This window comes from Scyliorhinus canicula, chromosome 5 (assembly GCF_902713615.1).
Source record: "Scyliorhinus canicula chromosome 5, sScyCan1.1, whole genome shotgun sequence".
Lineage (NCBI taxonomy): Eukaryota > Metazoa > Chordata > Chondrichthyes > Carcharhiniformes > Scyliorhinidae > Scyliorhinus > Scyliorhinus canicula.
In genome coordinates this window covers 158483482-158510322 of record NC_052150.1, presented here as the reverse complement: position 1 = coordinate 158510322, position 26841 = coordinate 158483482, and the positions used below count along the sequence as shown (strand labels likewise).

The window sequence follows — 26841 nt, the reverse complement described above, 5'->3', positions numbered from 1 at the left end:
CAGTTCATATTTAGAGCATTTTTTGCTTGTGGAATTCTTGTAGAAAAAGTAGTTCTCTCCTCCCACCCAACCTTGCTTTTCTCCTGTAAGACACTAGAATCATAGAACTTACAGTGCAGAAGGAGGCCATTCGGCCCATCGAGTCTGCACCGGCCCCTACAAAGAGCACCCTACTGAACCCCACGTATCTACCCTATCCCCGTAACCCAGTAACCCCCACTTAACATTTTTTGGACACTAAGGGCAATTTATCATGGCCAATCCACCTAACCTGCACATCTTTGGACTGTGGGAGGAAACCGGAGCACCCGAAGGAAACTCACACAGACATGGGGAGAACATGCAAACTCCGCACAGACAGTGACCCAGCCGGGAATTGAACATGGGACCCTGGAGTTGTGAAGCAACTGTGCTAACATTAAAAAAACTACTTCTTTGACCAAGAATGTTATCATCTGACCTAATATCTCTTTATATGCCCCTGAGTATGTACTATATCTGTATGAGGAAGATTAACTGAATTAAAATATTAAAATCAGAACACAGGCAAAGACAAGTAGCTATTGAAACATTAATATTTGGCTTACTGCAATATGACCCAGTGGCCAGTAGTTGTACTTATGATTCCTGCATGTACAGTTTATTTAAATGTTTAATGTCTCAGTAATACTTACCCTTGCAAATATCCTTGCTGTCCTAAATCTATTCCATTTGCAGATTAACTGATGATCTCCAATAGGAATATGCTGCCTACGCTGCCACATAAAGAACAACCAACTGGGAGATCCTAGAACTTTAGAACGAATGGATGAATGTTTCAAAGAGAGTGTGGTGTCAGGGATGGGGAGAAAGGAGTGTTCTACTTCACAGTGACAAGAGCTTTAACTTCTTACAGAGGTGCCTTTATATGGCCTCTTGGTTTGGAAAAGATCCTTCGACAATGTTCTTCAGCCACTGGCTCCCATTGTGGAGATCTTTCAGAGCTGGTAGCCACATCAACCTGCCAGATTTTTTTTTTATAGATCAGCACTGGGCAAGGAATAGTAGATTTTCACTGGACCGTGTCAGCTGCCGACAGCCTCTTACAGGGGCCAGTAAACACATGTCTCATAGGTTTCCCGTGTAACCATAAGGGAACATGCTGCTGACCACCGACAAGGCAATTGGTTGACAGGAAGGCCAGCTGCACATTACAAATCTCAATGGGGAAAGAGTGGCTCAGTTCCCTTGCTCCCCTGAGACCCAGACTGCACGAAGAGTGCAGCTTTAGTCACTAGTAACAATAATATTTTGAGTGCACACATTTGCATAAGGGACTGCTTTAACCGATGATAATATGTCATTTTTAACATTTCTCAGTTGTCTGTGGCTATACTGAATATTAAATGCGTTTGTTCTCTTTTTAATATAAAGAAACAAACTCCAAATGCTGGAAATCTAAAATAAAAAGAAATCGCTGGAATACTCAATATTTCTGTTGGCCTCTCGTGAAAAAAGTCAGATTAACATTGGTGATGCATACTCATCATCAGTCCTAAAAGACATGCATTCCCTATTTTTAGTTTGGTTTCCGGTATTTGCAGTATGTTTTGTTTCTATTCCTTTTATGTAACTGTCGTTTGACTAATAAATAACATTCAGGAGCTTGTACATTAATATTTCAATTAACTTTACAAACTGTGCATTTTCCCTGATGTCCTTTTCAATGTGGTTCTTTATCTAGCAACAAGGCTGAGTTGACACTTGCAATGGAATATTTTCATGTAAAAGGTGACCAAAGATGTTGATGATTTGAGAAGGGATGCTGCAATAATGTAACATGGCTGCAACCAATATGTTTTGGTGATTTGCGTCACTACTGTGTGCTTGTTTAATAAAAATGCAAAATTTATGTGTCCATATTTTTTTTAAGCAGCCTCAATGCAGTGAATTGAGCCCAGCTCATTTCCCATTTAATCCATACGTGGGTATTATGGAAAGTGAACGAAGGGTTGGTATCTTGTGAAACTCTTACACTGAAAACTTCTTTTTTCAGATACTTGGGCTGTTGGTGTGGATATTGATAGCGAGTACAGAATATTTCTCCGTCCCTGCCTTTGGCTGGGTAATGTTTGTGGCAGTCTTTTACTGGGTTCTCACGGTCTTCTTTTTGATCTTCTACATCACCATGGCCTACACTAAGATTCCTCAGGTACCCTGGACCACAGTGGTGAGTAGCCTTCTGGCTTGCCATTTGCTTTTTCTAATTCCTTCAAATTGATTCCCCTGAATACCTGACCTGCTGTTGTGTGGTTCCTAATTCATGTTGGGAGAATGGTTCCTCTCCTGTATGTTAGCCTTGCCAGATGAGCTGAGAAACAGAAACATAGAATCATAGATAATAGGAGCAGCAGAAGGCCATTTGGCCCCTCGAGCCTGCTCCAAAATTCATTCTGATCATCTCTGATCATTCGACTCCATAACCAGTTCCAGCCTCCCCCCCCCCCCAAATCCTTTGTTCCCTATATTGAGCTCCATCTTGAAAATATATGGGGCTGGATTCTCCGTTGCGTCGGAAGCGGACCCATGCCCGGCAATTTCCCAACGGCGTGAGGCAGCCCACAATGGGAAACACCATTGGCCGGCTGGCGGGAGTGTGCCACACCAGAGAATCCTGCCCACGATGTTTTGGCCTCGACTACTTTCTGCGGAATATTACTGCTGATCCTGCCTTGACATGTACATATGCATCTCTCCAGAGTAGGACAAGCCCCGCTCGCCAGTGCAGGAAAAGATCGGTGGGCCATTTTTAAATGGCATCCTGATCTTGAACCCACCCACCATGGCCTCCGGACCCTCCCAACCACCCAACTTACCAATGAGGGGGTCTTTGAGCCCCCCACACTCCACGTCATAAGGGCATGTCCCCAGGACTGATCCCTGGCGTAGGCAAAATTCTACCGGGGCACCTTGGCATTGCCAGCCTCACAGTGCCCCTGCCAACCTGGCAGTGCCACTAGGGTGCCATGCTGGTATTGCCACAGTGCCTGGATGGCATCAGGGGTGCCAGGGTATCACCCTACCCAGAGCCTGCCAACACAGGGGAATTGTGTGTCTCTCCCCCACAACCCAAAGATGTGCAGGTTGCGTGAATTGGCCACGGTAAAATTGCCCCTTAATAAAAAAAAAATGAATTGGGCACTTAAAATTATTTTTTAAAAAGCATGAATCTTCAGTATATCCAAAGGCAGCTCATTTGAACATAAGAGAAGGAGTAGGCCATTCAGCCCTTCTGTGACCCTATTAGATCATGACTGATCTCTAACCCAACTCTATTTGTTTGCCTTTTGATCCATATTTACCTGGCCAAATCTCTGGGTCGCGGTTTTGAAATTTCCGGTTGAGCGAGACTCAGCAGCTTTTTGTGGTAATAGAGTTCTCCCTTGGTTGAAAAGATACTTCCTGATTTTGTTACTGAATGGCTTAACTGTAATTTTAAACTGGCTCCGATTAGGGGAAATTGTTTCTCTCACCTAATCACTGAATCCATTTATTCTTTTAAAGACCTCAGAGAGATCACCACCGCTAAGTTTCTTTGTCTCGCTCTGCAACATCAGAGAGGCTGGAGATGGTGGGAAGTGTTTGGACTGTGGTCCCTTGCAGCTGTGCCAGATAGTTCAGGACACAGACTTGCTGTAGAGAGGTGTGCAGCCATTTGCAGTGGAAAGCAGTCCTCCTTCATGTATAGAACCCCTGATTTGCTGGAATTGTTATATACATATAGTGCTTAAAGTATGTGCTGGGCAGTGACTGTGACTTAACGACAGTGGCCTTGAATTGCATTTTAGTTCCTTGGTGCAATGGACTGTGCAGAGGGATTGAAAACATGCAGAACGCAAAAATAAGAGGTTGTAGTAGTGAACAATACTATATTCCGTTTGGGGATGGGTAGTAGAAATTCATTCATGTAATATGTAGACTTCTTTCGATTTCCCTAGAGGCAGATAGTGCATGGGCCACTGCCTGCATGATGTTCTTCAATTATAATCTATTCAAAGTAGGGAATACGCCTACATTGCAAACTGATTTACAGTTTGACAGCTGCCCAGAGCAATGTGAACATTTAACATTTTCAGGTTCACAAAATATGATTGTCCTATCTACTGGCAAATGTAGAGTGACCCATTGTAATGTAATAAATCTTTTTCTTTTTTTAAATTTAGAGTGGGCAATTATTAGAGTGGAGGTGGTTGATAATGGGAGGGTGTGTGGGGGGGGGGGGGGGGGGGGGAGAGATCGGGGCTGCCGATCAAAATGGCGCCCCGATTTGCGATCAGCTCACCAGCAGGAAATCCCTCTGAGTGCGGCCTCAGTGGGGAGAAACCCCCGAGGCCGAAGAAAACAGCAAAGTGCCTTTGAATAGTGATTGTTTCTCTGCACTGCAGTCACCGAGAAACACGCTACTAAACGCACCCAAAAGCAGACTTTAACATTTATCCGCTGAAACACACTATCATCCAAATCCCTCAGTCATCCTGCAGCATTTTAAGTTTAATTCCATGAGGAGAGCCCCATGAGAGACCATTGCAACCTACATTACGAATCTAAGACAAAATAGCAGAGCACTGCGGTTTCGGGGCACCCTGAACGATACGCTGAGAGGTCGCTTCGTTTGTGGAGTCAATAACGAGACCACCCAGAGAAAGCTGTTAGCGGAGCCAGATGTCAATTTTAAATAGGTGCTGGAAATAGCACTGGAGGTGGGGAGCACTGAGAAGAGTGTACAGGAATTTTAGAGCGCACAAAATGGCGACACGGTTCATCAGTTAGGGCGGGAAGCTGCAGTCAGCAAGGGCACCAAAAGTAAAGACACTAGTTTTAAAAGGGAAGCAAATTTTGCAGCAGAGTCAGAAGATTTAGGAGAGTGAATGCAATACCAAGTATCGAAGAGTGGTGTTACTTCTGCTGGGTAATCACTCCCAAGGACCTTGCAGATTTAAAGAAGCAGAATGCTATTCATGCCATAGGAATGGGCACTTGAGGCACCAGTATAAGAGCAAGCCAAGCCTGCTCAGTGCTAAAGGCAGTGACACATCACAAGTACAGTAAAAAGTCTTACAACACCAGGTTAAAGTCCAACAGGTTTGTTTCAAATCACTAGCTTTTGGAGTACTGCTCCTTCCTCAGGTGAATGGAGAGGTGGGATCCAGAAGCATTTATATAGACAAAATCAAAGATGCAAGACGATACTTTGAATGTGAGTCTTTGCAGGTAATTAAGTCTACAGGTCCAGGACTTCCGGTGGCGGCGATGACGTAGGAAGCCACACATTTGGGAGCTCCCGTTTTAAACGGACTTTTCGGCTCTTTTTAGAGCCCAAAACGGAAATTTTTCGACGTCTCCGGGTGGGAGAAGGTGGGCTGATCGACTTTCCCCGCAGTCCATGACTCGAACTCGGAGTGGAAAGGGGGAAAAAACGGCAGCAGCTCCCCAGAAAAAACGGGGGAAGGAATCCAAGATGGCGGCCGGCGGAGCTCCAGAGGAGTGGAAGCAGTGGGCCCAGGAGCAACAAGCTGCTCTCCTGCACTGCTTTACAGACGTCAAGGCTGAGGTACTGAGCTCTCTGCAGGAAACGAACAGAAGGCTGTCGGAGATTCAGACGACCCAGGGCGCTGCCATCAAGGAGTTGCAGACGCAGGCCACTGAACGAGAGGAGGAGGCCGTGGTCCTCGTGAGTAAGGTGGAGGGGCACGAGGCACTCCACAAGAAGTGGCAGGAACGCTTCGAGGAGCTTGATCACCGCATAAGGCGGAAAAACCTGCGGATCCTGGGCCTTGCGGAGGGGCTGGAGGGGTCGGACCTGACAACCTACGTGGTTACAATGCTGAACTCGCTAGTGGGGGCCGGGTCTTTCCATCTGCCCTTGGAGCTGGAGGGAACCCACAGGGTACTGGCCAGGAGGCCTAAGGAGAATGAACCCCCGCGTGCGGTGCTGGTGAGGTTCCACCGGATCAGTGATCGGGAGTGTGTGCTGCGCTGGGCCAAGAAGGTGAAGAGCAGCAATTGGGAGAATGGGGTAGTACGGATCTACCAGGATTGGAGTGCGGAGGTGGCTAAGCGGCGGTCTGGATTTAATCGGACGAAAGAGGTGCTTTACAGGAAAAAGATAAAGTTCGGAATGTTGCAGCCCGCGCGACTGTGGGTAACTTATTCGGACCAGCATTATTATTTCGATTCCCCGGAGGAGGCGTGGGCCTTCGTGCAGACGGAGAAACTGGACTTGAACTAGGGGTTGGGGGTTGCGGGGTCGGTTGTAATGCTTTATTGCTGGTTTCTGCTGTTGCTGTGTTCTTTTTTTGTTTTTTTGTACTTTTGCAATTTTGATATGGTTATTTATGGGGGTGTTGTTCTCTTATGTTTTTTTTGCTGTGGGGCATTGTTTGAGTTTTGTATCTTGCGGGGAGGGTTGGGGGGGTTTGTTGTATTCTATGCCGGAGTGGGGGTATGGAGTGGGGCTGGTATTTGGGAGCTGCGTCAGAAGGGTGTGGTGGGGCAGTGCGAAAACGCGGGCGTTCCTCTGGTTTCCCGCGCTGCGGGGCTGGGGGGCGGAGACGATGACGGGGGGAGGCGGGGCCTTAACTGGTTCTCCCCCGCGCTGGAGCGGTGCCTGGAGGAGGGATAGATTGGGGGATGTACCCACTTTGGGAGGGGTTGGGTTATTGGCGGGAGTTCCCGGGGTCAGCAGAAGTTAGCTGACCCACGGAAGTACAATGGAGGATGGTTCGCGGCTGGGAGGGTTCCTAGCCTGGGGGGAAGGGGGGGGGGGGGTAAGAGAAAATACCGGGTTGCTGCTGGTAGGGTCAGGAAGGAGCTGGTGGGGGCTGGGGGGACAGAGGTGAGGTGTTGTCACTGTGGGGACTGGGTCGGGCAGGGGGTGCTGGCCTGGGGCGGGCAGTCGACGGGCTATGGCTAGCCGACGGGGGAGGGGGGCGGGACGCCCTCTGATCCGGTTGGTCACCTGGAATGCGAGAGGATTGAATGGGCCGGTGAAGCGGTCAAGGGTACTTGCTCATCTGAAGGGGCTGAAGGCAGATGTGGCAATGCTTCAGGAGACCCACCTGAAGGTGGCGGACCAGGTCCGCCTGAGGAAGGGATGGGTGGGGCAGGTTTTCCACTCTGGGTTGGATGTGAAGAACCGGGGAGTGGCGATTCTGGTGGGGAAAAATGTGTTGTTTGAGGCATCGGAGGTGGTGGTGGATAAGGGGGGTAGGTATGTTATGGTTAGGGGCAGGCTACAAGGAGAGAAGGTGGTACTTGCTAGTGTGTATGCCCCAAATTGGGACGATGCGGGCTTTATGAGGCGTATGTTGGGACGGGTCCCGGATCTGGAGGCGGGAGGTCTGATCATGGGGGGGGGACTTCAATACGGTGTTGGATCCTTCACTGGATCGGTCCAGCTCTAGGACGGGTAGGAGGCCGGTGGCGGCCAAGGTACTGAGAGGGTTTATGGACCAGATGGATGGGGTGGATCCATGGAGGTTTGTGAGGCCGAGGGCACGCGAGTACTCTTTCTTCTCCCACGTACATAGGGTCTACTCTCGGATAGACTTCTTCGTGGTGAGTAGGGGACTGATTCTGAGAGTGGAGGAGGCCGAGTATTCGGCCATTGCAATCTCCGACCACGCTCCGCATTGGATAGAGTTGGAGATGGGGAGGTGCGGGACCAGCGCCCGTTGTGGCGGTTGGATGTGGGGTTGTTGGCGGAGGAGGAGGTGTGTAGGAGGGTCCGGGCTAGTATTGAGGGGTACCTCAAGGTGAATGATACGGGGGAGGTTCAGGTTGGGATGGTCTGGGAAGCCCTGAAGGTAGTGATTCGTGGGGAGCTGATATCCATCCGGGCACACAGGGAGAGGAGCGAGAGGAGTGAGAGGGATAGACTGGTGGGAAAGATGCTGGAGGTAGACAGGAGGTATGCAGAGGCACCAGAGGAGGGACTGTTGGGGGAGAGGCGCAGCCTGCAGGCTAAATTTGATTTGCTGACCACTAGAAAGGCGGAGGCACAGTGGAGGAAGGCATAAGGGGCAGTGTACGAACATGGTGAAAAGGCGAGTAGGATGCTGGCTCATCAGCTCCGCAAGCGGGATGCGGCTAAGGAAATTGCTGGAGTGAGAGACAAGAGTGGGAATATGGTGCGGAAGGGGGTAGAGGTGAATGAGGTCTTCAAGGACTTTTACGGGGAACTGTACCGGTTGGAGCCAACGGGGGAGAGGAGGGGAATGGAGAGGTTCCTCGACGGGCTTTCTTTCCCGAAGGTGCAGGAGGAGAAGGTGGAGGGGTTGGGTGCGCCGATTGAGCTGGAGGAGCTAGTTAAGGGGATCGGGCAGATGTAGTCAGGGAAGGCACCGGGGCCGGATGGGTTCCCGGTGGAATTTTATAAAAAGTTTGTGGACCTAGTGGGCCCCTTGCTGGTGCGGACACTCAATGAAGCGTGGGAAGGGGGGACTTTGCTCCCGACGATGTCGCGGGCGCTGATCTCGTTAATTTTAAAGAGGGACAAGGACCCCCAGCAGAGTGGTTCATACAGGCCCATATCTCTCCTCAATGTGGATGCTAAGGTGCTGGCAAAAATCCTGGCCACCAGGATAGAGGACTGTGTGCCAGGGGTTGTGCACGAGGACCAGACAGGTTTTGTGAAGGGAAGGCAGCTGAACACGAATGTGCGGAGATTGTTGAATGTCATCATGATGCCGGCGATTGAGAGGGAGGCAGAGATAGTGGTGGCGCTGGATGCGGAGAAGGCCTTCGATAGAGTGGAGTGGGGGTACTTATGGGAGGTGTTGGGGAGGTTTGGATTTGGTGAAGGGTTCATTAGATGGGTAAGGCTGCTATATGAGGCCCCGATGGCGTGCGTGGCCACGAATGGGAGGAGGTTGGAGTACTTCCGGCTTTACCGAGGGACCAGGCAGGGTTTCCCCCTGTCCCCCTTGTTGTTTGCACTGGCAATCGAGGCGCTGGCGATGGCGTTGAGGGATTCAGAGAGGTGGAGAGGCTTGGTGCGAGGTGGGGAGGAACATAGGGTGTCGTTGTATGCCGGTGACCTGTTACTGTATGTGGCGGACCCGGTGGGAGGGATGCCGGGGGTGATGGAGCTGCTAGCTGGGTTTGGGACCTTTTCAGGTTATAAATTAAATTTAGGCAAGTGTGAGGTGTTTGTGGTGCACCCTGGAGACCAGGAGGAAGGAATTGGTAGGCTCCCGCTTAGGCGGGCAGGGGAGAGCTTTAGGTACCTGGGGGTGCAGGTGGCCAGGGACTGGGGGACTCTTCACAAACATAATTTCACCAGACTTGTAGATCAGATGGAGGAGGAGTTCAAGAGGTGGGACATGCTGCCATTGTCGTTGGCGGGGAGGGTACAGTCCGTCAAAATGACGGTGCTTCCGAGGTTCTTGTTCCTCTTTCAGTGCCTACCCATCTTTATCCCCAGGGCCTTCTTTAGGAGAGTGACTAGCAGTATTTTGAGATTTGTGTGGGCACATGGGACTCCGAGAGTGAAGAGGGTGTTCCTGGAGCGAGGGAGGGATAGAGGCGGGCTGGCGCTGCCCAATCTTCTGGGGTACTATTGGGTGGCCAATGTGTCAATGGTGCGTAAATGGGTGATGGAGGGGGGAGGGGCGGCGTGGAAAAGAATGGAGATGGCGTCATGTAGAGGTACGAGCCTGGGTGCCATGGTAACGGCGCCGTTGCCGCTCTCCCCTAAGAGGTTTACCACGAGCCCGGTAGTGGCGGCGACCCTAAGAATCTGGGGACAGTGGAGACGGCATCGGGGGGAAACAGGGGGCTTGATGGAGGCTCCATTGGGTGGCAATCATCGGTTCATCCCGTGGAACAAAGATGGGGGATTTAGGGGGTGGCAAAGGGCGGGCATCAGTAAATTGAGGGACATGTTTATTGGCGGGAGGTTTGCGGGCCTGGGGGAACTGGAAAATAAATTTGGGCTTCCCCAAGTGAACATGTTCAGATACTTGCAGGTAAAGGCGTTTGCCAGGCGACAGGTAGAGGGATTCCCTCTGCTGCCCTCGCGGGGGATGATGGACAGAGTGCTTTCGGGGGTGTGGGTCGGAGAGGGGAAGGTGTCTCACATCTATAAGGTAATGCAGGAGGTGGATGAGTCGTCAGTGGAGGAGCTGAAGGCTAAATGGGAGGAGGAACTCGGGGAGCAGATAGAGGACGGGACTTGGGCGGATGCCTTGGAGAGAGTCAACTCTTCCTCCTCATGTGCGAGGCTTAGTCTCATCCAATTTAAGGTGCTGCACCGGGCCCACATGTCCGGGACTAGGATGAGTAGGTTCTTTGGGGTGAGGACAGGTGCACCAGATGTTCGGGGAGTCCAGCGAACCACGCCCATATGTTCTGGGCATGCCCAGCACTGGAAGAATTCTGGAGGGGAGTGGCGGGGACGGTGTCGAGGGTGGTTGGATCCAGGGTGTGGACTTGCGATTTTTGGAGTTGCGGTAGAGCCGGGAGTGCAGGAGGCGAAAGAGGCCGGTGTCCTGGCCTTTGCGTCCCTAGTAGCCCGACGAAGGATCCTGCTACAGTGGAAGGATGCGAGGCCCCCAAGTGTGGAGACCTGGATCAGTGACATGGCGGGATTTATAAAATTGGAAAGGGTCAAATTTGCCCTGAGAGGATCAATACAAGGGCTCTATAAACGGTGGCAGCCTTTTCTGGACTTCCTGGCTCAGAGATAGGTAACTGGGTCAATAGCAGCAGCAACCCGGGGAAGGGGGGTGTTTCTTATTGTAGTTTCTATTCTGTAACTTTATATTGTGTTAATTTATGTTGTTAAAATGCTGTGTTGTTCATGGAGGTGGGGCGAATGTATATGATTGCTAATATTATTGTTATTTTTGGTATTTTACTATGGTGCGTTATTGTTGTAAAAATTCAAAAATTTTCAATAAAAATTATTTCAAAAAAAAAGTCTACAGGTCCAGACGGAGCAACTGGAGAGAGGGATAATCACAGGTTAAAGAGGGGTAAATTGTCTGAAGCCAGCACAGTTGGTAGGACTTTGCAAGCCCAGGCCAGATGGTTGGGGGGGTGGGGGGGGGGGGGTGAATGTAATGCGACATGAATCCAAGGTCCCGGTTGAGGCCATACTCATGTGTGCGGAACGTGGCTGTATGTTTCTGCTCGGTGATTCTGCGTTGTCGCGCGTCCTCAAGGCCACCTTGGAGAAAGCTTACCCGAAGATCAGAGGCTGAATGCCCTTGACTGCTGAAGTGTTCCCCGACTGGAAGGGAACATTCCTGCCTGGCGATTGTCATGGGATGTCCGTTCATCCGTTGTCGAAGCGTCTGCATGGTCTCGCCAATGTACCACGCTTCGGGACATCTTTCCTGCAGCGAACGAGGTAGACAATGTTGGCCGAGTCACACGAGTATGTACCACGCACCTGGTAGGTGGTGTTCTCACGTGTAATGGTGGTACCCATGTCGATAATCTGACACGTCTTGCAGAGATTTCCATGGCAGGGTTGTGTGGTGTCGTGGTTGCTGTTCTGAAGACTGGTTAGTTTGCTGCAAACAATGGTTTGTTGAAGGCTGCAAAGAAGATGTCGTAGTTTCTCCGCTCCGGGGAAGTACTGGACAATGAAGGGTACTCTGTCGGTTGTGTCCCGTGTTTATCTTCTGAGGTGGTCGGTGCGGTTTTTTTTGCTGTGGCACGTTGGAACTGTCGATCGATGAATCGAGCGCCATATCCAGTTTGTACGAGGGCATCTTTCAGCATCTGTATATGTATGTTACGCTTCTCCTCGTCTGAGCAGATCCTGTGAATATGGAGGGCTTATCCATAGGGGATGGCTTCTTTAATGTGTTTCGGTTGGAAGCTGGAGAAGTGGAGCATCGTGAGGTTATCTGTGGGCTTGCGGTAAAGCAAAGTGCTGAGGTGACTGTCCTTGATGTAGATGAGTGTGTCCAAGAATGCAACCAATTCTGGAGAGTAGCCAATGGTGAGTCTGATGGTGGGATGGAACTTATTGATGTCATCGTGTAGTCGTTTCAGTGATTCTTCGCCGTGGGTCCAAAGGAAAAAAATGTCATCGATGTATCTGGTGTATAACGTTGGTTGAAGGTCCTGTGCGGTGAGGAGGTCTTGTTCAAACTTGTGCATGAAGATGTTGGCATATTGAGATGCGAATTTGGTCCCCATGGCTGTTCCGTGTGTTTGGATGAAGAACTTGTTGTCAAAGGTGAAGACATTGTGATCCAGAATGAAGCGGATGATTTGCAGAATTGCTTCTGGAGATTGGCAGTTTTCGGTGTTGAGTACTGAGTACTCAGTTGCATTCTTGGACACACTCATCTCCATCAAGGACGGTCACCTCAGCACTTCGCTTTACTGCAAGCCCACAGATTAGCTCACGATGCTCCCACTTCTCCAGCTTCCACCCTAAACACATTAAAGAAGCCATCCCCTATGGATAAGCCCAGGATCTGCTCAGACGAGGAGGAGCGTAACAGACACCTACAGATGCTGAAAGATGCTCTCGTACGAACTGGATATGGCGCTCGACTCATCGATTGACAGTTCCAACGTGCCACAGCAAAATGCCGTCACCATGGGGAATGCTGGTGTAGAGTGCCAAGACTGGCATTGTGACGAGGAATTTAGGCCTCACGGTAGCATGGTGGTTAGCATCAATGCTTCACAGCTCCAGGGTCCCAGGTTCGATTCCCGGCTGGGTCACTGTCTGTGTGGAGTCTGCACGTCCTCCCCGTGTGTGCGTGGGTTTCCTCCGGGTGCTCCGGTTTCCTCCCACAGTCCAAAGATGTGCGGGTTAGGTGGATTGGCCATGCTAAATTGCCCGTAGTGTAAGGTTAATGGGGGGATTGTTGGGTTACGGGTATGTGGGTTTAAGTAGGGTGATCATTGCTCGGCACAACATCGAGGGCCGAAGGGCCTGTTCTGTGCTGTACTGTTCTATGTTCTATGAATGTTCCTGGTTCAACTGGTCCATGGGTGCTGAGTTTCTGTAAGAAGTCCGTCGTATCACGACAGAAGCTGGGCGTTCCTTGTGCGATGGATTTCAAGATGCTATCGATGTAGCCAGAGAGGGTCTCACACAGGGTCCCATTGCCTGATACAATAAGACGACCTGGTGTGTTGGCTTTGTGTATTTTTGGGAGACAGTAGAGATCTCCAACGTGGGGAGTACGTGGGATGAGAGCATGTAGGGTGCTCTGAAGGTCTTGATCCAAGGTCTTGATCGGTCTGTTGAGTTGGCGGGTGTGTTCCTTGGTCAGATCTGCGGGTAACTGTCTGTCGTGTTCCTGGTTGTTGAGTTGTCGGTACACATCTTTGCAGTAGTCTGTTCTGTTCAATCTGACGGCGGCTCCTCCTTTATCTGCTGGTTTAATGACAATGTTGCGGTTGGTCTTGAGAGCGCGGATGGTGTAGTGTTGTGCTTGGGTGATGTTCGGAGCTGTCTTGGGAATGCGACTGATGAATCTGGCATTGACACGGATCCTGACGGCTTGAGCATACATGTCGAGTCTGGTGCAGCCGCCTTCCGGAGGGGTCCAATTTGACTCTTTCCTCTTCGGTTGCCGCACCGCAGACCTCTCGGTCTTCTGTTCCGGTTCATTGGTTGTCTCATTGGGTTCACTGTCAGCCTCTTGGGGTCTGTGGAAGAACTCCCACAGCCTCATTCGCCTGATGAATTCCTCCGTGTCTGCCGCGAGACTGATGGGGTCCATTTTGATGGTGGTGCAGAAATTGAGCCCTCTGCTAAGGACTTCGATTTCGTCTGGTTGAAGGGTGTAGTCCAACAAGTTGACAATAGATTTCCCTGTATTGTTTTCTACTATGGAACCGGGGGAGGCTTGGTTGATGCTGGCGGTGATGCCGAGTTTCTCAAGCTTCCTGTTCTTGGTGTGCATATAGGTGGTGAGGTATTGTTGTCTCATCTATTTGGCGGTGTTCCGCAGCTGGTCTGCTGCGTCTTGAGCGCAAGTTGAGAATATGGGCTCTATCTTGGTTTCCAGGTTTCAGTGTCTGCTGTAGAGCTGGTGTACGAGGTGGTTGAGAAGTGTGAGACTCCGCCGGCATCTCCACATCATGACATTGCAAGTACACAGTGTAGAAGATTTCCCTACAAATGATTGAGTGTTCATTCACTGAACAAAGTGAAAGCGGGCAAGGTAGCCCCCATCACAGTGGTTCTTTTGGTTCTGGGTAAACCTATAGAGTTGGAAGTAGGCACGGAAGCATCCACTACCTTAATGGGGGAACACAGGTACAGGTACTGGCAAGAAGGAGAACTGCCTTTGGGTTTAAGCAATACATCAGAAAATTGGTGACCTATATGGGAGAGGCCATTGTCAAGGATCTGCCCAGCAATAGGTAGAAATCTGCCTAGTAACAGCAGTAATACAAATGTAACCAGGCTTGATGGGATGTGATCTCCCCAGCAACAGGTGTAGGTTTGCTAATAGCAGCAGCCAGCATTCAAAACTTATAATGAGATGCGGTTTTAAAAGTAACGAGATGCAGGTGTCTGGACAAACAATATATAGTTGCCAGCACCATCAGAAGCGGAGAGGCGGCTTTACGTATGGCCGCTTGTGAGACCAGTCCCCAGTAAAAGAGCCAGGAGCCTAGGCAAGGATCTAAGTCTTAGAGCCAAGGTTGTACAGAAACCTTCTGTAAAGACAGCATAAATATATTCGCTCCGCCAGGAAAAGACATTTCCTAGCCTTGACTATCAGCCCTGTATTATGTGGTAACTATAAGCTGGATTTTACTTATAGATTTGCACAATTTGGATGTTGTTTGTGGAAAGGGGAAGTCTTAAGGATTCAGGGATGGTAGACATGGGCCGGAATTCACCGCCCATTGGAATTTTCTGTTTCCACCGGCAGAACATCTCCGCCACAGGCTTTCTGGCGGCATGGAGTGGCTTCAATGGGATATCCGAGTATGGAGTGAAGGAGTTCCATCAGTGTGTGTATGGAAGGCATTTTACCATTGTAATGGACCACAAACCCCTTTTGGCTCTTTTTAAGACCCCATACTACAGGAAATTGTGATGGTGGTAAACCTCTTGGATATGTTGCAGTTTCGACGCAGCAAATCAAATATTGGACCAGCAAAGACCATCTATAATCCAAAGTGAGCACAGTAAGATGTCTTACAAAACCAGGTTAAAATCCAACAGGTTTATTTGGAATCACTGGCCTTCAGGTGAATTAATCTGAGGAAGGAGCTGCGCTCCGAAAGCCAGTGATTTGAAACAAACCTGTTGGACTTTAACTTGGTGTTCTAAGACTTCTTACTGTGCCCGCCCCAGTCCAACACCGGCATCACCACATCATATCCAAAGTGAAGCACAGGATATTAACAGATGGACCAACAAGCCAGTGTCTGAAGAAATGAAGCCATATTGCATTCGGAAAGACGAGTTCCGTTGTGAATACAGCATAATACTTTAGGGAGCGAGGATAGTCGCCCCTGTACCAGCACTTGGCTGAATTACACAGTGCACATCCGGGTGTGTCAAAATGAAGAAGTTCGCCAGGAGTTATGTTTTGTGGCCTGGCATAAATGCCGACATTGAGAAGTTAATGAAGCACTGTAATTAGTGCCAGTTGCAACAGAGGTTGCCTGCTACGATCCCTTTGCATCCTTGGGAATGGCCTGGTTGGCCATGGGTGCGTGTCCACATTGATTATGTGGGGCCTTTTTTGGGACGATGATTTTGCCTCTGATAGATATCCATTCAAAGTGGATGGAAGTGTTCGAAATGAAGTCTACACGTTGCATGGCACAGGTGTGAAATTGCATCAGTGGGATACTTGCAGTAATTGTATTGGATAATGGAACTTCCTTCACGAGTACTCAATTTCACCTCCACCATTGGTACAAAGCATATCCAGACCATGCCATACCACCCAACATGCAACGTGCAGGCGGAATGAGCAGTTCAAATCTTCAAGTTAGGTCTTAAAATGCAGTCAGGTGCGAGTCTGGAAACCAGAATGTCTCTATTTCTTCGAGGACACCGGACAATGCAGCATTAAACAACAGAGTGCTGCCAGCGGAATTATTGATGCATCGGCGTCTTCATACCAGACTAAGTCTGGTGTTTTGGAATTTGCCAGGGAGGATAGAGGCCAGTGTGGTGGTATGGATATGAGCACTGCCATTGGTGCAGAGCACTGGCTTCCCATTGGCTCTGGCTCGTCCGATTGGTTGGGACTAGTCATGTGACTGCTCTCCAATTGGTCGAGAGGCAAGTAGGTCCCGCCTCCGAGGCGGGGTATAAGTACCCAGAGTTCCCGGCGGTCGGCCTTTCTCTATAGTCGACACCGGGCTAACAGCTAGCTGATTAAAGCCACAGTTCGGATCCTAATTGTGTCTGGAGTCGAATTGATGGTACACCAATGTAATCAGCTAGAATTTTGGAATGGAGCTTCGCATCAAGCCTGACTGCCTCCGCACCAGCCTGCATGCTGCAAATGCGTCTGCGATCTTTAAACACTGGCAGGCGTGTTTTAATAGTTACCTGACGACTGCAGCCGGCAAGCCCACCAAGAAGCAGAAACTCCACATCCTCCACTCATGCGTGGGCACAGCGATCTACACAATGATTGAGGAGGAAAGCGATTATGATGCGGCCATGGAGATTCTCAAAGGACACTTTCTCCGGCCGGTCAACGAAGTATACGCACGGCATCTCCTGACGACTAGACAACAGTTCCCTGGTTAGTCACTCGACGAGTTTTACCAGGCCCTCGCAGCTCTAGGGAGAACGTGCATATGTCTCGCCGACTGAGCACATGGAACCTACGTTGCTGGTATGCAGTCCCCTTCTATCTGCCAACGATTGCTGGAGAAGAACACCCTCAGCCTAGCTGAGGCACGGACTCTTGCAACCTCCCTGGAGGTTGCTGACCTGAACGCCCGCGCATACGCCACCGGCCGTGCAGCAACCCCCTGGACTTCATGGCACGCGCCACCCCCGTCCTCCGTGGACCCTGAACCCCCCCCCCCCCAAGCCTGCGCCGCGGGTCGCTCCGACAAACTAGCGGGGCCCCGTTGCAATTTTTGTGGTCTCTCTAAGCACCCCCGCCCGCACTGTCCGGCCCGCTCTGCTCTGTGTAAGAGCTGCGGGAAGAAGGGCCACTACGCAGTGGTCTGCCACACCAAGTCGGTCGCTGCTGTTCCGCGCAGCGACCGCAGATCGCCCCCCACCGGGCCCCCCCAGGGCCCCATGCTGCGCACCAACCTCTCCGGCCCGGATCCCACAACGGCCCCACGGTCCTCCTGACCCGCGCTCCCAGCTGCCCCGACCGGCCATCAGACGCCGCTGACACTGCCCCCAGCCGCCACAAGGCTCCCACGGGCGCCGCCATCATGGGCCCCGGACGCCATGTGCGGGCCATGGGCGCCGCCATCTTGGGGCCCCGGCTCCACGTGCGGGTCCTGGGCGCCGCCATCTTGAGACCCCGACTCCACGTGCTGGTCCTGGGCTCCGCCATCTTGGGCCAACACAGAAGGCCCTGCAAGCGATTACTCTGCCACTGAGGATGATCTGGAACTCTCACCACGACTGGCTTCCACCAAACTCGACCAGTCGCGACCACGCACGCTCGCCAAGACTACGACAACGGTTCAGCTCAATGGACACAAAACGAGGTGCCTGCTGGACTCCAGGAGCACGGAAATTTTCGTCCACCCTGACACGGTAAGACGCTGCGCGCTCCCCATCCATCCAGTTAAACATAAAATTGAATTGGCCTCAGGTTCACACTCCGTCCAAATCACCGGGTGCTGCACAGCGGACCTCACGGTCCAGGGGAGGGTTTTCAAAAACTTCAAACTCCTCATTCTCCCCCGTCTATGCGCTCCGGCACTCTTGGGCCTGGATTTCCAGTGCAACCTGCAGAGCTTGACCTTTCAATTTGGCGGCCCTATTCCTCCTCTTACTGTTTGCAGCCTCGCGTCCCTCAAAGTGGACCCCACTTCCTTGTTTGCTAATCTCACCCCAGATTGTAAACTTGTCACCACGAGGAGCAGACGATACAGTGCCCAGGACAGGACCTTCATCGGGTCCGAGGTCCAGAGGCTCCTTAAGGAAGGAGTTATCGAAGCCAGCAACAGTCCCTGGCGAGCCCAAGTGCTGGTAGTTCTGACTGGGGAGAAAAACCAGATGGTCATCGATTACAGTCAGACCATCAACAGGTTTACGCAGCTGGATGCGTATCCTTTCCCCCGTATTTCCGACCTGGTTAACAGGATCGCGAAGTACAAAGTCTTCTCCATGGTGGACCTTAGGTCCGCCCACCACCAGCTTCCCATCCGTGCGAGTGACCGAAAGTACACCGCGTTCGAGGCTGATGGGCGCCTCTACCACTTCCTCAGGGTTCCATTCGGTGTCACAAATGGAGTCTCGGTCTTCCAACAGGAGATGGACCGAATGGTCGACAAGCACGGTTTATGGGCCACCTTCCCATATCTCGATAACGTCACCATCCCGTTCCCATAACCATTCCCGTAACAGGCTCCCCGAACAGGTGCCGGAATGTGGCGACTAGGGGTTTTTCACAGTAACTTCATTGAAGCCTACTCGTGACAATAAGCGATTTTCATTTTTTCATCTGCGGCCACGAGCAGCAGGACCACGACATCAACCTCCAAAAATTCCTCCGAACCGCAAAACTCCTTAATTAAACTTACAATAAGGATAAGTGCGTGTTTAGCACCGACCGTCTAGCCATCCTTGGCTACGTAGTGTGTAACGGAGTGATAGGCCCCGATCCCTAACGCATGCGCCCCCTGATGGAACTCCCTCTCCCCAACTCCCTCAAATCACTCAAACGCTGCCTGGGCTTCTTCTCATACTACGCCCAGTGGGTCCCCAACTACGCAGACAAAGCCCGCCCCGTCATCCAGTCCACCTCCTTTCCCCTGTCGATGGAGGCCCGCCAGGCCTTTAGCCGCATCAAAGCGGATATCGCAAAGGCCACGATGCATGCTATCGACGAGTCCCTCCCATTCCAGGTCGAGAGCGACGCGTCTGACGTAGCTCTGGCGGCCACCCTGAACCAAGCGGGCAGACCCGTGGCCTTCTTTTCACGAACCCTCTACGCTTCCGAAATCCGCCATTCCTCGGTGGAAAAGGAGGCACAGGCCATAGTCGAAGCTGTGCGATATTGGAGGCACTATCTGGCCGGCAGGAGGTTTACCCTCCTCACAGACCAACGGTCAGTAGCTTTCATGTTCGATAATGCACAGAGGGGCAAGATCAAGAACGACAAGATCTTGCGGTGGCGGATCAAGTTGTCCACGTACAACTACAATATCCTGTATCGTCCTGGGAAGCTCAACGAGCCTTCCGATGTCCTATCCCGCGGTACCTGCGCCAGCGCGCATATTGACCGCCTCCGCTCCCTCCACACGGACCTCTGCCATCCAGGGGTCACCCTTTTTTACCATTTTATTAAGACCCGCAACCTGCCCTACTCCATTGAGGAAGTCAGGACCGTCACCAGGGACTGCCACGTCTGCGCCGAGTGCAAACCGCACTTCTACCGCCCCGAACGAGCGCATCTGATCAAGGCATCCCGCCCCTTTGAACGTCTCAGTATAGACTTCAAGGGCCCCCTCCCCTCCACCAACCATAACACTTATTTCTTGAATGTTATCGACGAATACTCCCGCTTCCCTTTCGCCATTCCCTGTCCCGACATGACCACGACAACTGTCATAAAGGCCCTCCTATCCTGTTCGGATACCCCGCGTACATCCACAGCGACCGGGGGTCCTCCTTTATGAGCGACGAACTGCGTCAATTCCTGCTCAGCAGGGGCATAGGCTCTAGCAGGACGACCAGTTATAACCCCCGGGGTAACGGTCAGGTCGAGCGGGAGAATGGCACCATTTGGAAGACCATCCTGCTGGTACTACGGTCCAGAGATCTTCCTGTTCCCCGTTGGCAAGAGGTCATCCCCGATGCCCTTCACTCAATCCGGTCTCTCCTCTGTACTACCACTAATCAAACACCTCATGAACGTCTTCTTGTTTTCCCCAGGAAGTCGTCCTCAGGATCCCCTCTCCCGACCTGGCTGGCCACCCCCGGGCCCATCTTTCTCCGGAAGCATGTGCGGGTGCACAAGTCCATTGGTTGAGCGAGTCCAGTTACTCCACGCCAACCCACAGTATGCGTACGTGGAGTATCCCGACGGTCGGCAGGATACGGTCTCGCTTCGGGACCTGGCACCCGCCGGCGTGCGGCCTTCTCTCCCTACATCAACACCTCCCCCCCAACCCCAATTCCCCCAGCGCCCTGCGCGCCCCCACGACCCAGCGCACATCCCCCCTCTTCCCCGATTACAGCGTCTCCACCACCGGCCCGGGGTACGGAGACACATCTACGACCGACGCTCCCGGAGGCAAGGACGACCATCGGCCCGACGTCACCGGCTCCACTGCGACGGTCCTCCAGAACACCACGGGCACCCGACAGGCTGATCGTGTCCCTCTGATGCGGCCATGGGACCTTTTTTTTGGACATTGTGTGTTACTCTGTTGTTAGTAGTAGTAGTATTGTTTTGCCACGAGCCAGTGGGCAGCCCACCTTTATCGATTTTCGCTGCTCATACCACCAGGACCCCCTTACGTGGAAGACAGATATCCCGGCAGCCAGTTCTACATTCTGAAACCATATTGCCAGCAGGAAATGTTGTTGGTTCTCTGAGTAACAAAGCACCAAGTCAACCTGTGACAGGAAAGCCTGCAGTCACCACAAAAACGGATGAGGCCGAGTTTCCAGTACCTGAGGAGATACCAGATGCAGTAGTTTCTACAGAAAGTACCCCTGCAGAAGCACCAAACTCAGTGGAGTTATGCCGCTCTGTCAGAAAGCAGAAACCACCAGAGAGACAAATTCCATGATGGGTTGAATGGATTAAATGTTAAATTAATTGGGAATTGTATAGTTTAACTTTCATCATTGTATAAAGGGATCTTGAGTGGGAATGATGTGGTGTCTGACCCCTTTAAGGGATGATCAGCTGATAGGGACACATGACCCAGAAATAAAACAATCATAGGACCACGGTGGGAGTTCACCCAAGCAAGCGCGGGCTTTTTGCCTCAGATTGATTCTGAACGCTGACTGGCAGCCACAAAGCTGCAAGACTCTGTAAGATAGTTTGTTGTAAATAAACCTTAGTTATTTCATACCTAGCTGGTAAGCCAATAATGTCTCCTCAAACAGAAACACCAAAAAGAGATTAACTGATTGTTCATCTCACTTGTTTGTGGGACCTTGCTTTGTGAACATTCATTGCTACATGTGTCGGCACAAGTGACAACATTAAAAAGCAATTCTTTTGGCTGAGTGCTTTCAGATATCTTGATATGTTCAATATGCACTATATTAATGCAAATGTCTTCCTTGACCTAATTCTGCATTAGAAATGTCTCTATAAGACTTGTATATTAGTGCTAATCTAGTATTTATATGGGTAATAATGCTGTGTCTTTTAACTACAGGGTTTGAGTTTTAATGCCAGCGCTGCTTTGTTATACCTCTTAGCCTCAATTGTGGATGCCATTTCAATTAAAAAAGCTGGAGAAGGCACGCACAACTACAACTGCTGGGTAGCTTCAACAGTAAGTCAATTTTGGATCTCATACTTTGTCCACATGTGCCCATATCCATTTTATTGGGTAAACGAGCCAAACTAGTTACAAATTACTCATATTTGCCATTCTCACCACAGACAGCAATGCCCATTTGAAGAGTTGCTTTTGACTCCTGGATTATTTGTGGATGTGGAGTCCAGTCCGGTGAACTAGCAGTAAGGTTCCCATCCAAATTCCCAATAGAAAGACGGTTCCTTCTGCAAAGGGGGAAATCCCACCCATTGTAAAACCGTAAAGAAAGGTGTTAGCACTCAGAGTGACATCCCAGCCTGACTCAGTGCCTTTAAGAGAGTACGGGAAAAAATTAATGAGGAAAAGAAGAAAATTTAGGAGCATTCAGAGAAAGGCCTTCTCACCTATCCTGTCTTCACACGCACACGTTCAAATTGATAAAGCTGCCCTGGTGGGCCAGTTCAATGAAACAGAAGCCAAAGATTAGAATCTCAGGCCTGGAATGTAATGGGGTCGAGGGACAGAATGCTGAAAACATGCATATAATAATTGGCATTGTTGAACCAGACTTGCCACGTTTTAGCATTTTGATTCATTTTTTGTAGTATTTACATCTTCCCATTTCTCATGCTTCATTTGTATATTATAGCTAGCAAGGTCAGCCTTTGTTGTTCGTATGTTCGCACGCAATTACCCTTGGGAAGGTGGTGGTAGTGGTGAGCTTCTTTCTTGAAACACATCAACCCCTCTAGTATAGTGCACTCACAGGTGCTATTAAGGAGTTCCAGGACTTTGGCCAACTTACAGGGGCGAGGGGCAGCACGGTGGCGCAGTGGGTTAGCACTGTGGCCTCATGGCGCCAAGGTCCCAGGTTCGATCCTGGCTCTGGGTCACTGTCCGTGTGGAGTTTGCACATTCTCCCTGTGTTTGCGTTGGTTTCGCCCCCACAACCCAAAAATGTGCAAGTTAGGTGGATTGGCCACGCTAAATTGCCCCTTAATTGGAAAAAATGAATAGAGTACTCTAAATTTTTTTTAAAACTTACAGGGGGGGCGGAACAATGATATATTTCCACGTCAGAATGGTGTGTGACCTGGAGGGGAACTTGCAGGTGCTGATGATTCCATGCATCTGCTGCCCTTGTACTTCTAGGTGGTAGAGTTTGTGAGTTTGGAAGGTGCTGTTGAAGGAATGTGGGTGAATTGTGCAGTGCATCTTGTAGATGGTGCACACTGCGTGGCAGAGGAAGTGACTGTTTAAGGTGGTGGATGGGATGCCAATCAAGTGGGCTGCTTTGTCCTGAATGGTGTTGAACTTCTTGAATGTTGTTGGAGCTGCACTCATCCAGACAAATGGAGAGTATTCCATCCCACTCCTAACATCCCAATAGGCATGGGTTGCACGGTAGCACAGTGGTTAGCACTGTTGCTTCACAGCTCCAGGGTCCCAGGTTCAATTCCGGCTTGGGTCACTGTCTGTGTGGAGTCTGCTCGTTCTCCCTGTGTCTGCGTGGGTTTCCTCTGGGTGCTCACCCGGTTTCCTCCTACAAGTTCCAAAAGACATTCGGAAATCTCCCTCTGTGTACCCAAACAGACCCTGAAATGTGGTTACTAGGGGCGTTTCACAGCATCATTGCAGTGATAATGTAAGCTTACTTGTGGCAATAAAGATTTTTTTTTAAACTTGTGCCTTTTGGATGGTGAATAAGTTTTGCAAAGTCAGGAGCTATGTTACTTGTTGCAGCATTCCCAGAAATCCGTTGATGTATGCCAAAATCAATGTATTTTAATAGTATGAAGTGAATTAAAGTATGTATTTTCTTTTGTCTTATAGATTTTTGCTTTCATAGTCTCCCTCTGTTACTCTGGCAACGCATATTTTAGCTTTCAGACTTGGAGATCAAGGGACCAAGGACCATAATGAGCTAGTATTCTAAAGGCACCTTTGGTAACTGGGGAACAATTGGTGTGACCAAAGGAATTGTGAATAATCCCTATCATTAATGTATATTCTGTACTAATGTGATTGCTAACTTGGCTCAGTGTTTATTTTAATTTAACCTGTAGAATGTTTAAGATATTGCTATAGTGTTTGTACCAGATTGTGAATATTGACATTTGAGACTTATTCCTTTTCGTTTTCTGTCACTTCCTCATCTCCTTCTGGGACATTGACCATCCTCACTGGGACACAGTTCCATAGAGATATTTTCCCAATGATAACTCATCCGACTAGTCCATTGACTCTGGGTGGCATCTTAGTTGTGCGTCACCTAGTCCATGGTCAACATGCACACTTCCCGTAGGAGTCTTCAAGTGGCAGTCTTCAAGGAGAATCATAAATGATTTTTCCTTTTCTTAACCAAGGGTTGCTATGGTCCCTCTACTCCTGTGCCAGCAAGAACTGCAAGCTCGGCGTAGACTCGGGTCTAAGCCGGGACCTTCACCATCACGGACGCTGAATGCACCACTGGATTGTGGTGATTATTCGTGTTTTTTAAAAGTTGTAAGTGGGAAAGATTTTATTCCATGAATTTGACAACTTTCTTAAAATTGGAATTGATTGTTTTGCTCTAATCTGTTACTAAATTAACAACAGGGAAGCTTTGCCTTGCCTATCGAGGGGGCAAATGCTTTAGCAAAATGATTTGCAACATTTTTATCTGCCCACGGTTTAAATTAAAATTGTCACCAATGGATTCATATCACATACTCTCTCCCACCCACTCCCATATTTTTTTCACCCTCTATTGAAGGTGCTAACCCTGCTGTTACAGATGCATGTCTATTGGCTACCATTCTGTACCTTGTCTATTCTTCATGTGAACTTAAGACAGTTAAGTGTTGGCAGGCAATCTGATCATAGAATACGAAACAGCCATGGCAGATCCTACCCTTACCAAATGGTAATTCTTCCTTAATGTAAGAAATACAAGAGGCGGCAGCACGGTGGCGCAGTGGGTTAGCACTGCTGCCTCACGGCGCCAAGGTCCCAGGTTCGATCCCGGCTCTGGGTCACTGTCCGTGTGGAGTTTGCATATTCTCCATGTGTCTGCGTGGCTTTCGCCCCCACAACCCAAAGATGTTCAGGGTGGGTGGATTGGCCATGCTAAATTGCCCCTTAAATGAAAAAAAATGAATTGGGTACTCTAAATTTTTAAAAAAGCATAGAAATACTAGAGGCAGGATAAAATCTGGGACACTCGTGGTCTCTATGACACAGTTTTGCATTGTGCATTTACATACTGAGAGAGGTGAATTGTAACATTGGTACCACTGTCCAATCTGGGATCGGCTAATTTAGCAGAGACTGGGCATTGAACTTGTGTCCACCCTGACCAGTTCCACACTGCAGAATGTCTTTATCAATTAAGGTGAAAATAAACACACATTATGCAGCAGAAAATAATGCTCCCTATTGTTATTTTTTGCAAGCTGCAGTAATATTACCAATGACTGAAAAATGATTGTCAGTAATAATGGTGCAGTAAACAGTAGCTGTCTTTTAATTAACTGGTTATTCAAATGCGTTTAAATAACCACACAATTATTAATTGATAAAGTTCATAAGGTGCCCATCTTTATTTATACAGCAACAGAGAAAGCTTCTTCCAATTTTTTTTAATGATCAGAAATGTCACTGTAAACATTTCCCTGATGGCTGTGAAATACATTGTACATTGATGTTTACTTTGATCTTGCATATTACAAGTTTAAAAAACAGGAAGTTGGTCCTTTCAACCTTTTTAAATTAATTATAATGTTATGTTGCTGCCATGTTTACTGTACAGTGTGTGCTGTTTTCATTTGTGCGCAGGTCAAATAAATATTTTCAATGTATACGTTTCAGTATTTACTTCAACCAGGATGTTGGTTCATACAAAACTTATCTGAAAAGAGGTGGAGTCTGTGATTAGAGAACAGAGTTTGCAATGGGGTTCTGAATACCACGACCGGACTTTTCTGGCTGTTCCCATAGGTGGGATCTTCCGGTTCCATTGATGGCGACCCTCGCTGCAGGTTCCCAGGCGGCAGAGGGTGTGAACTGCCATTGACAGCTGCAGGATTGGATGATCCCACTGCCGGCCAATGGCAGGCCGCTTCTGCTGCCTTGAAATGCACGGCACGGCGCCCTCACGCGCACAGGGGTGGCTGTGGAAAATCTTGCCCAATGCCTTCAGGCTTCCCAGTTTAGCCAGAGTACTAGTACAGGATAGCAGATGAGCCAACTAACAACTCCGAGACATGGAGGGGTCAAGAAAGGGGTTGGTCAGGAAGAATTGAATGTCAACAGCATACATGTGGAACTGGATGTCCAATTACGGGGTCCAAGTTAAGATGCAGCACGGTAGCATTGTGGATAGCACAAATTCTTCACAGCTCCAGGGTCCCAGGTTCGATTCCGGCTTGGGTCACTGTCTGTGCGGAGTCTGCGCATCCTCCCCGTGTGTGTGTGGGTTTCCTTCGGGTGCTCCGGTTTCCTCCCACAGTCCAAAGATGTGCAGGTTAGGTGGATTGGCCATGATAAATTGCCCTTAAGTGTTGGGTGGGGTTACTGGGTTATGGGGATAGGGTGGAGGTGTGGACCTTGGGTAGGGTGCTCTTTCCAAGAGCCGGTGCAGACTTGATGGGCCGAATGGCCTCCTTCTGCGCTGTAAATTCTGTGATCTATGATCCTTGGGGCACCAGAGATAACAGTGCAGGAGCAAGAAGAGACGACATTGCAGGTAATTCTCTGGCTACAAATGGACCAATGCGAATGTCTGGGGGAGAAGGTGAAGTCAACCATGTCAATGGCTGCGGATAGGTCAAGAACGATTACAGCCCATTGCATGTCATTTTATTTTTGGAAGTATTTTTATTGAATTTTTAACATTTTAAATATACAACACAACAAAATAAAACAACAAAATTACTGAGCTCATCCCATCCTCCACCACCGCAATAACCCAAACCAAAGGGGCTTTTCACAGTAACTTTATTGCAGTGTAAATGTAACCTTACTTGTGACAATAAAGATTATAATTAAATGTTATGATGAAATGCACCCACCAAAAGCCCCCAGCAGCTCACGGTAACCAGCTCTTTAAAGTGTAATATAAACAAACCCCATCTCTTAGGAACTCCTCACTTTCCCCCCTCAAAATTAACCTGATCTTCTCCTAAGTACAGGAACTCCATGAAGTCCCCCAGCCAT

The 26841-nt window shown here is 49.6% G+C and overlaps 1 protein-coding gene across 1 annotated transcript in view; it reads left to right on the top strand.

Annotated features, from left to right (window-relative positions):
• cmtm8b (CKLF-like MARVEL transmembrane domain containing 8b) overlaps positions 1 to 25486 on the top strand; it is a 78327-nt gene extending 52841 nt beyond the window's left edge. Inside the window, exons 2-4 of the mRNA XM_038797893.1 lie at positions 2036 to 2209; positions 21541 to 21660; positions 23479 to 25486. Coding sequence (XP_038653821.1) covers positions 2036 to 2209; positions 21541 to 21660; positions 23479 to 23565 — 381 coding nt within the window. The 3' untranslated portion in view covers positions 23566 to 25486. The remainder of the gene's footprint in view (positions 1 to 2035; positions 2210 to 21540; positions 21661 to 23478) is intronic.
• The last annotated feature ends 1355 nt before the right edge of the window (positions 25487 to 26841 follow it).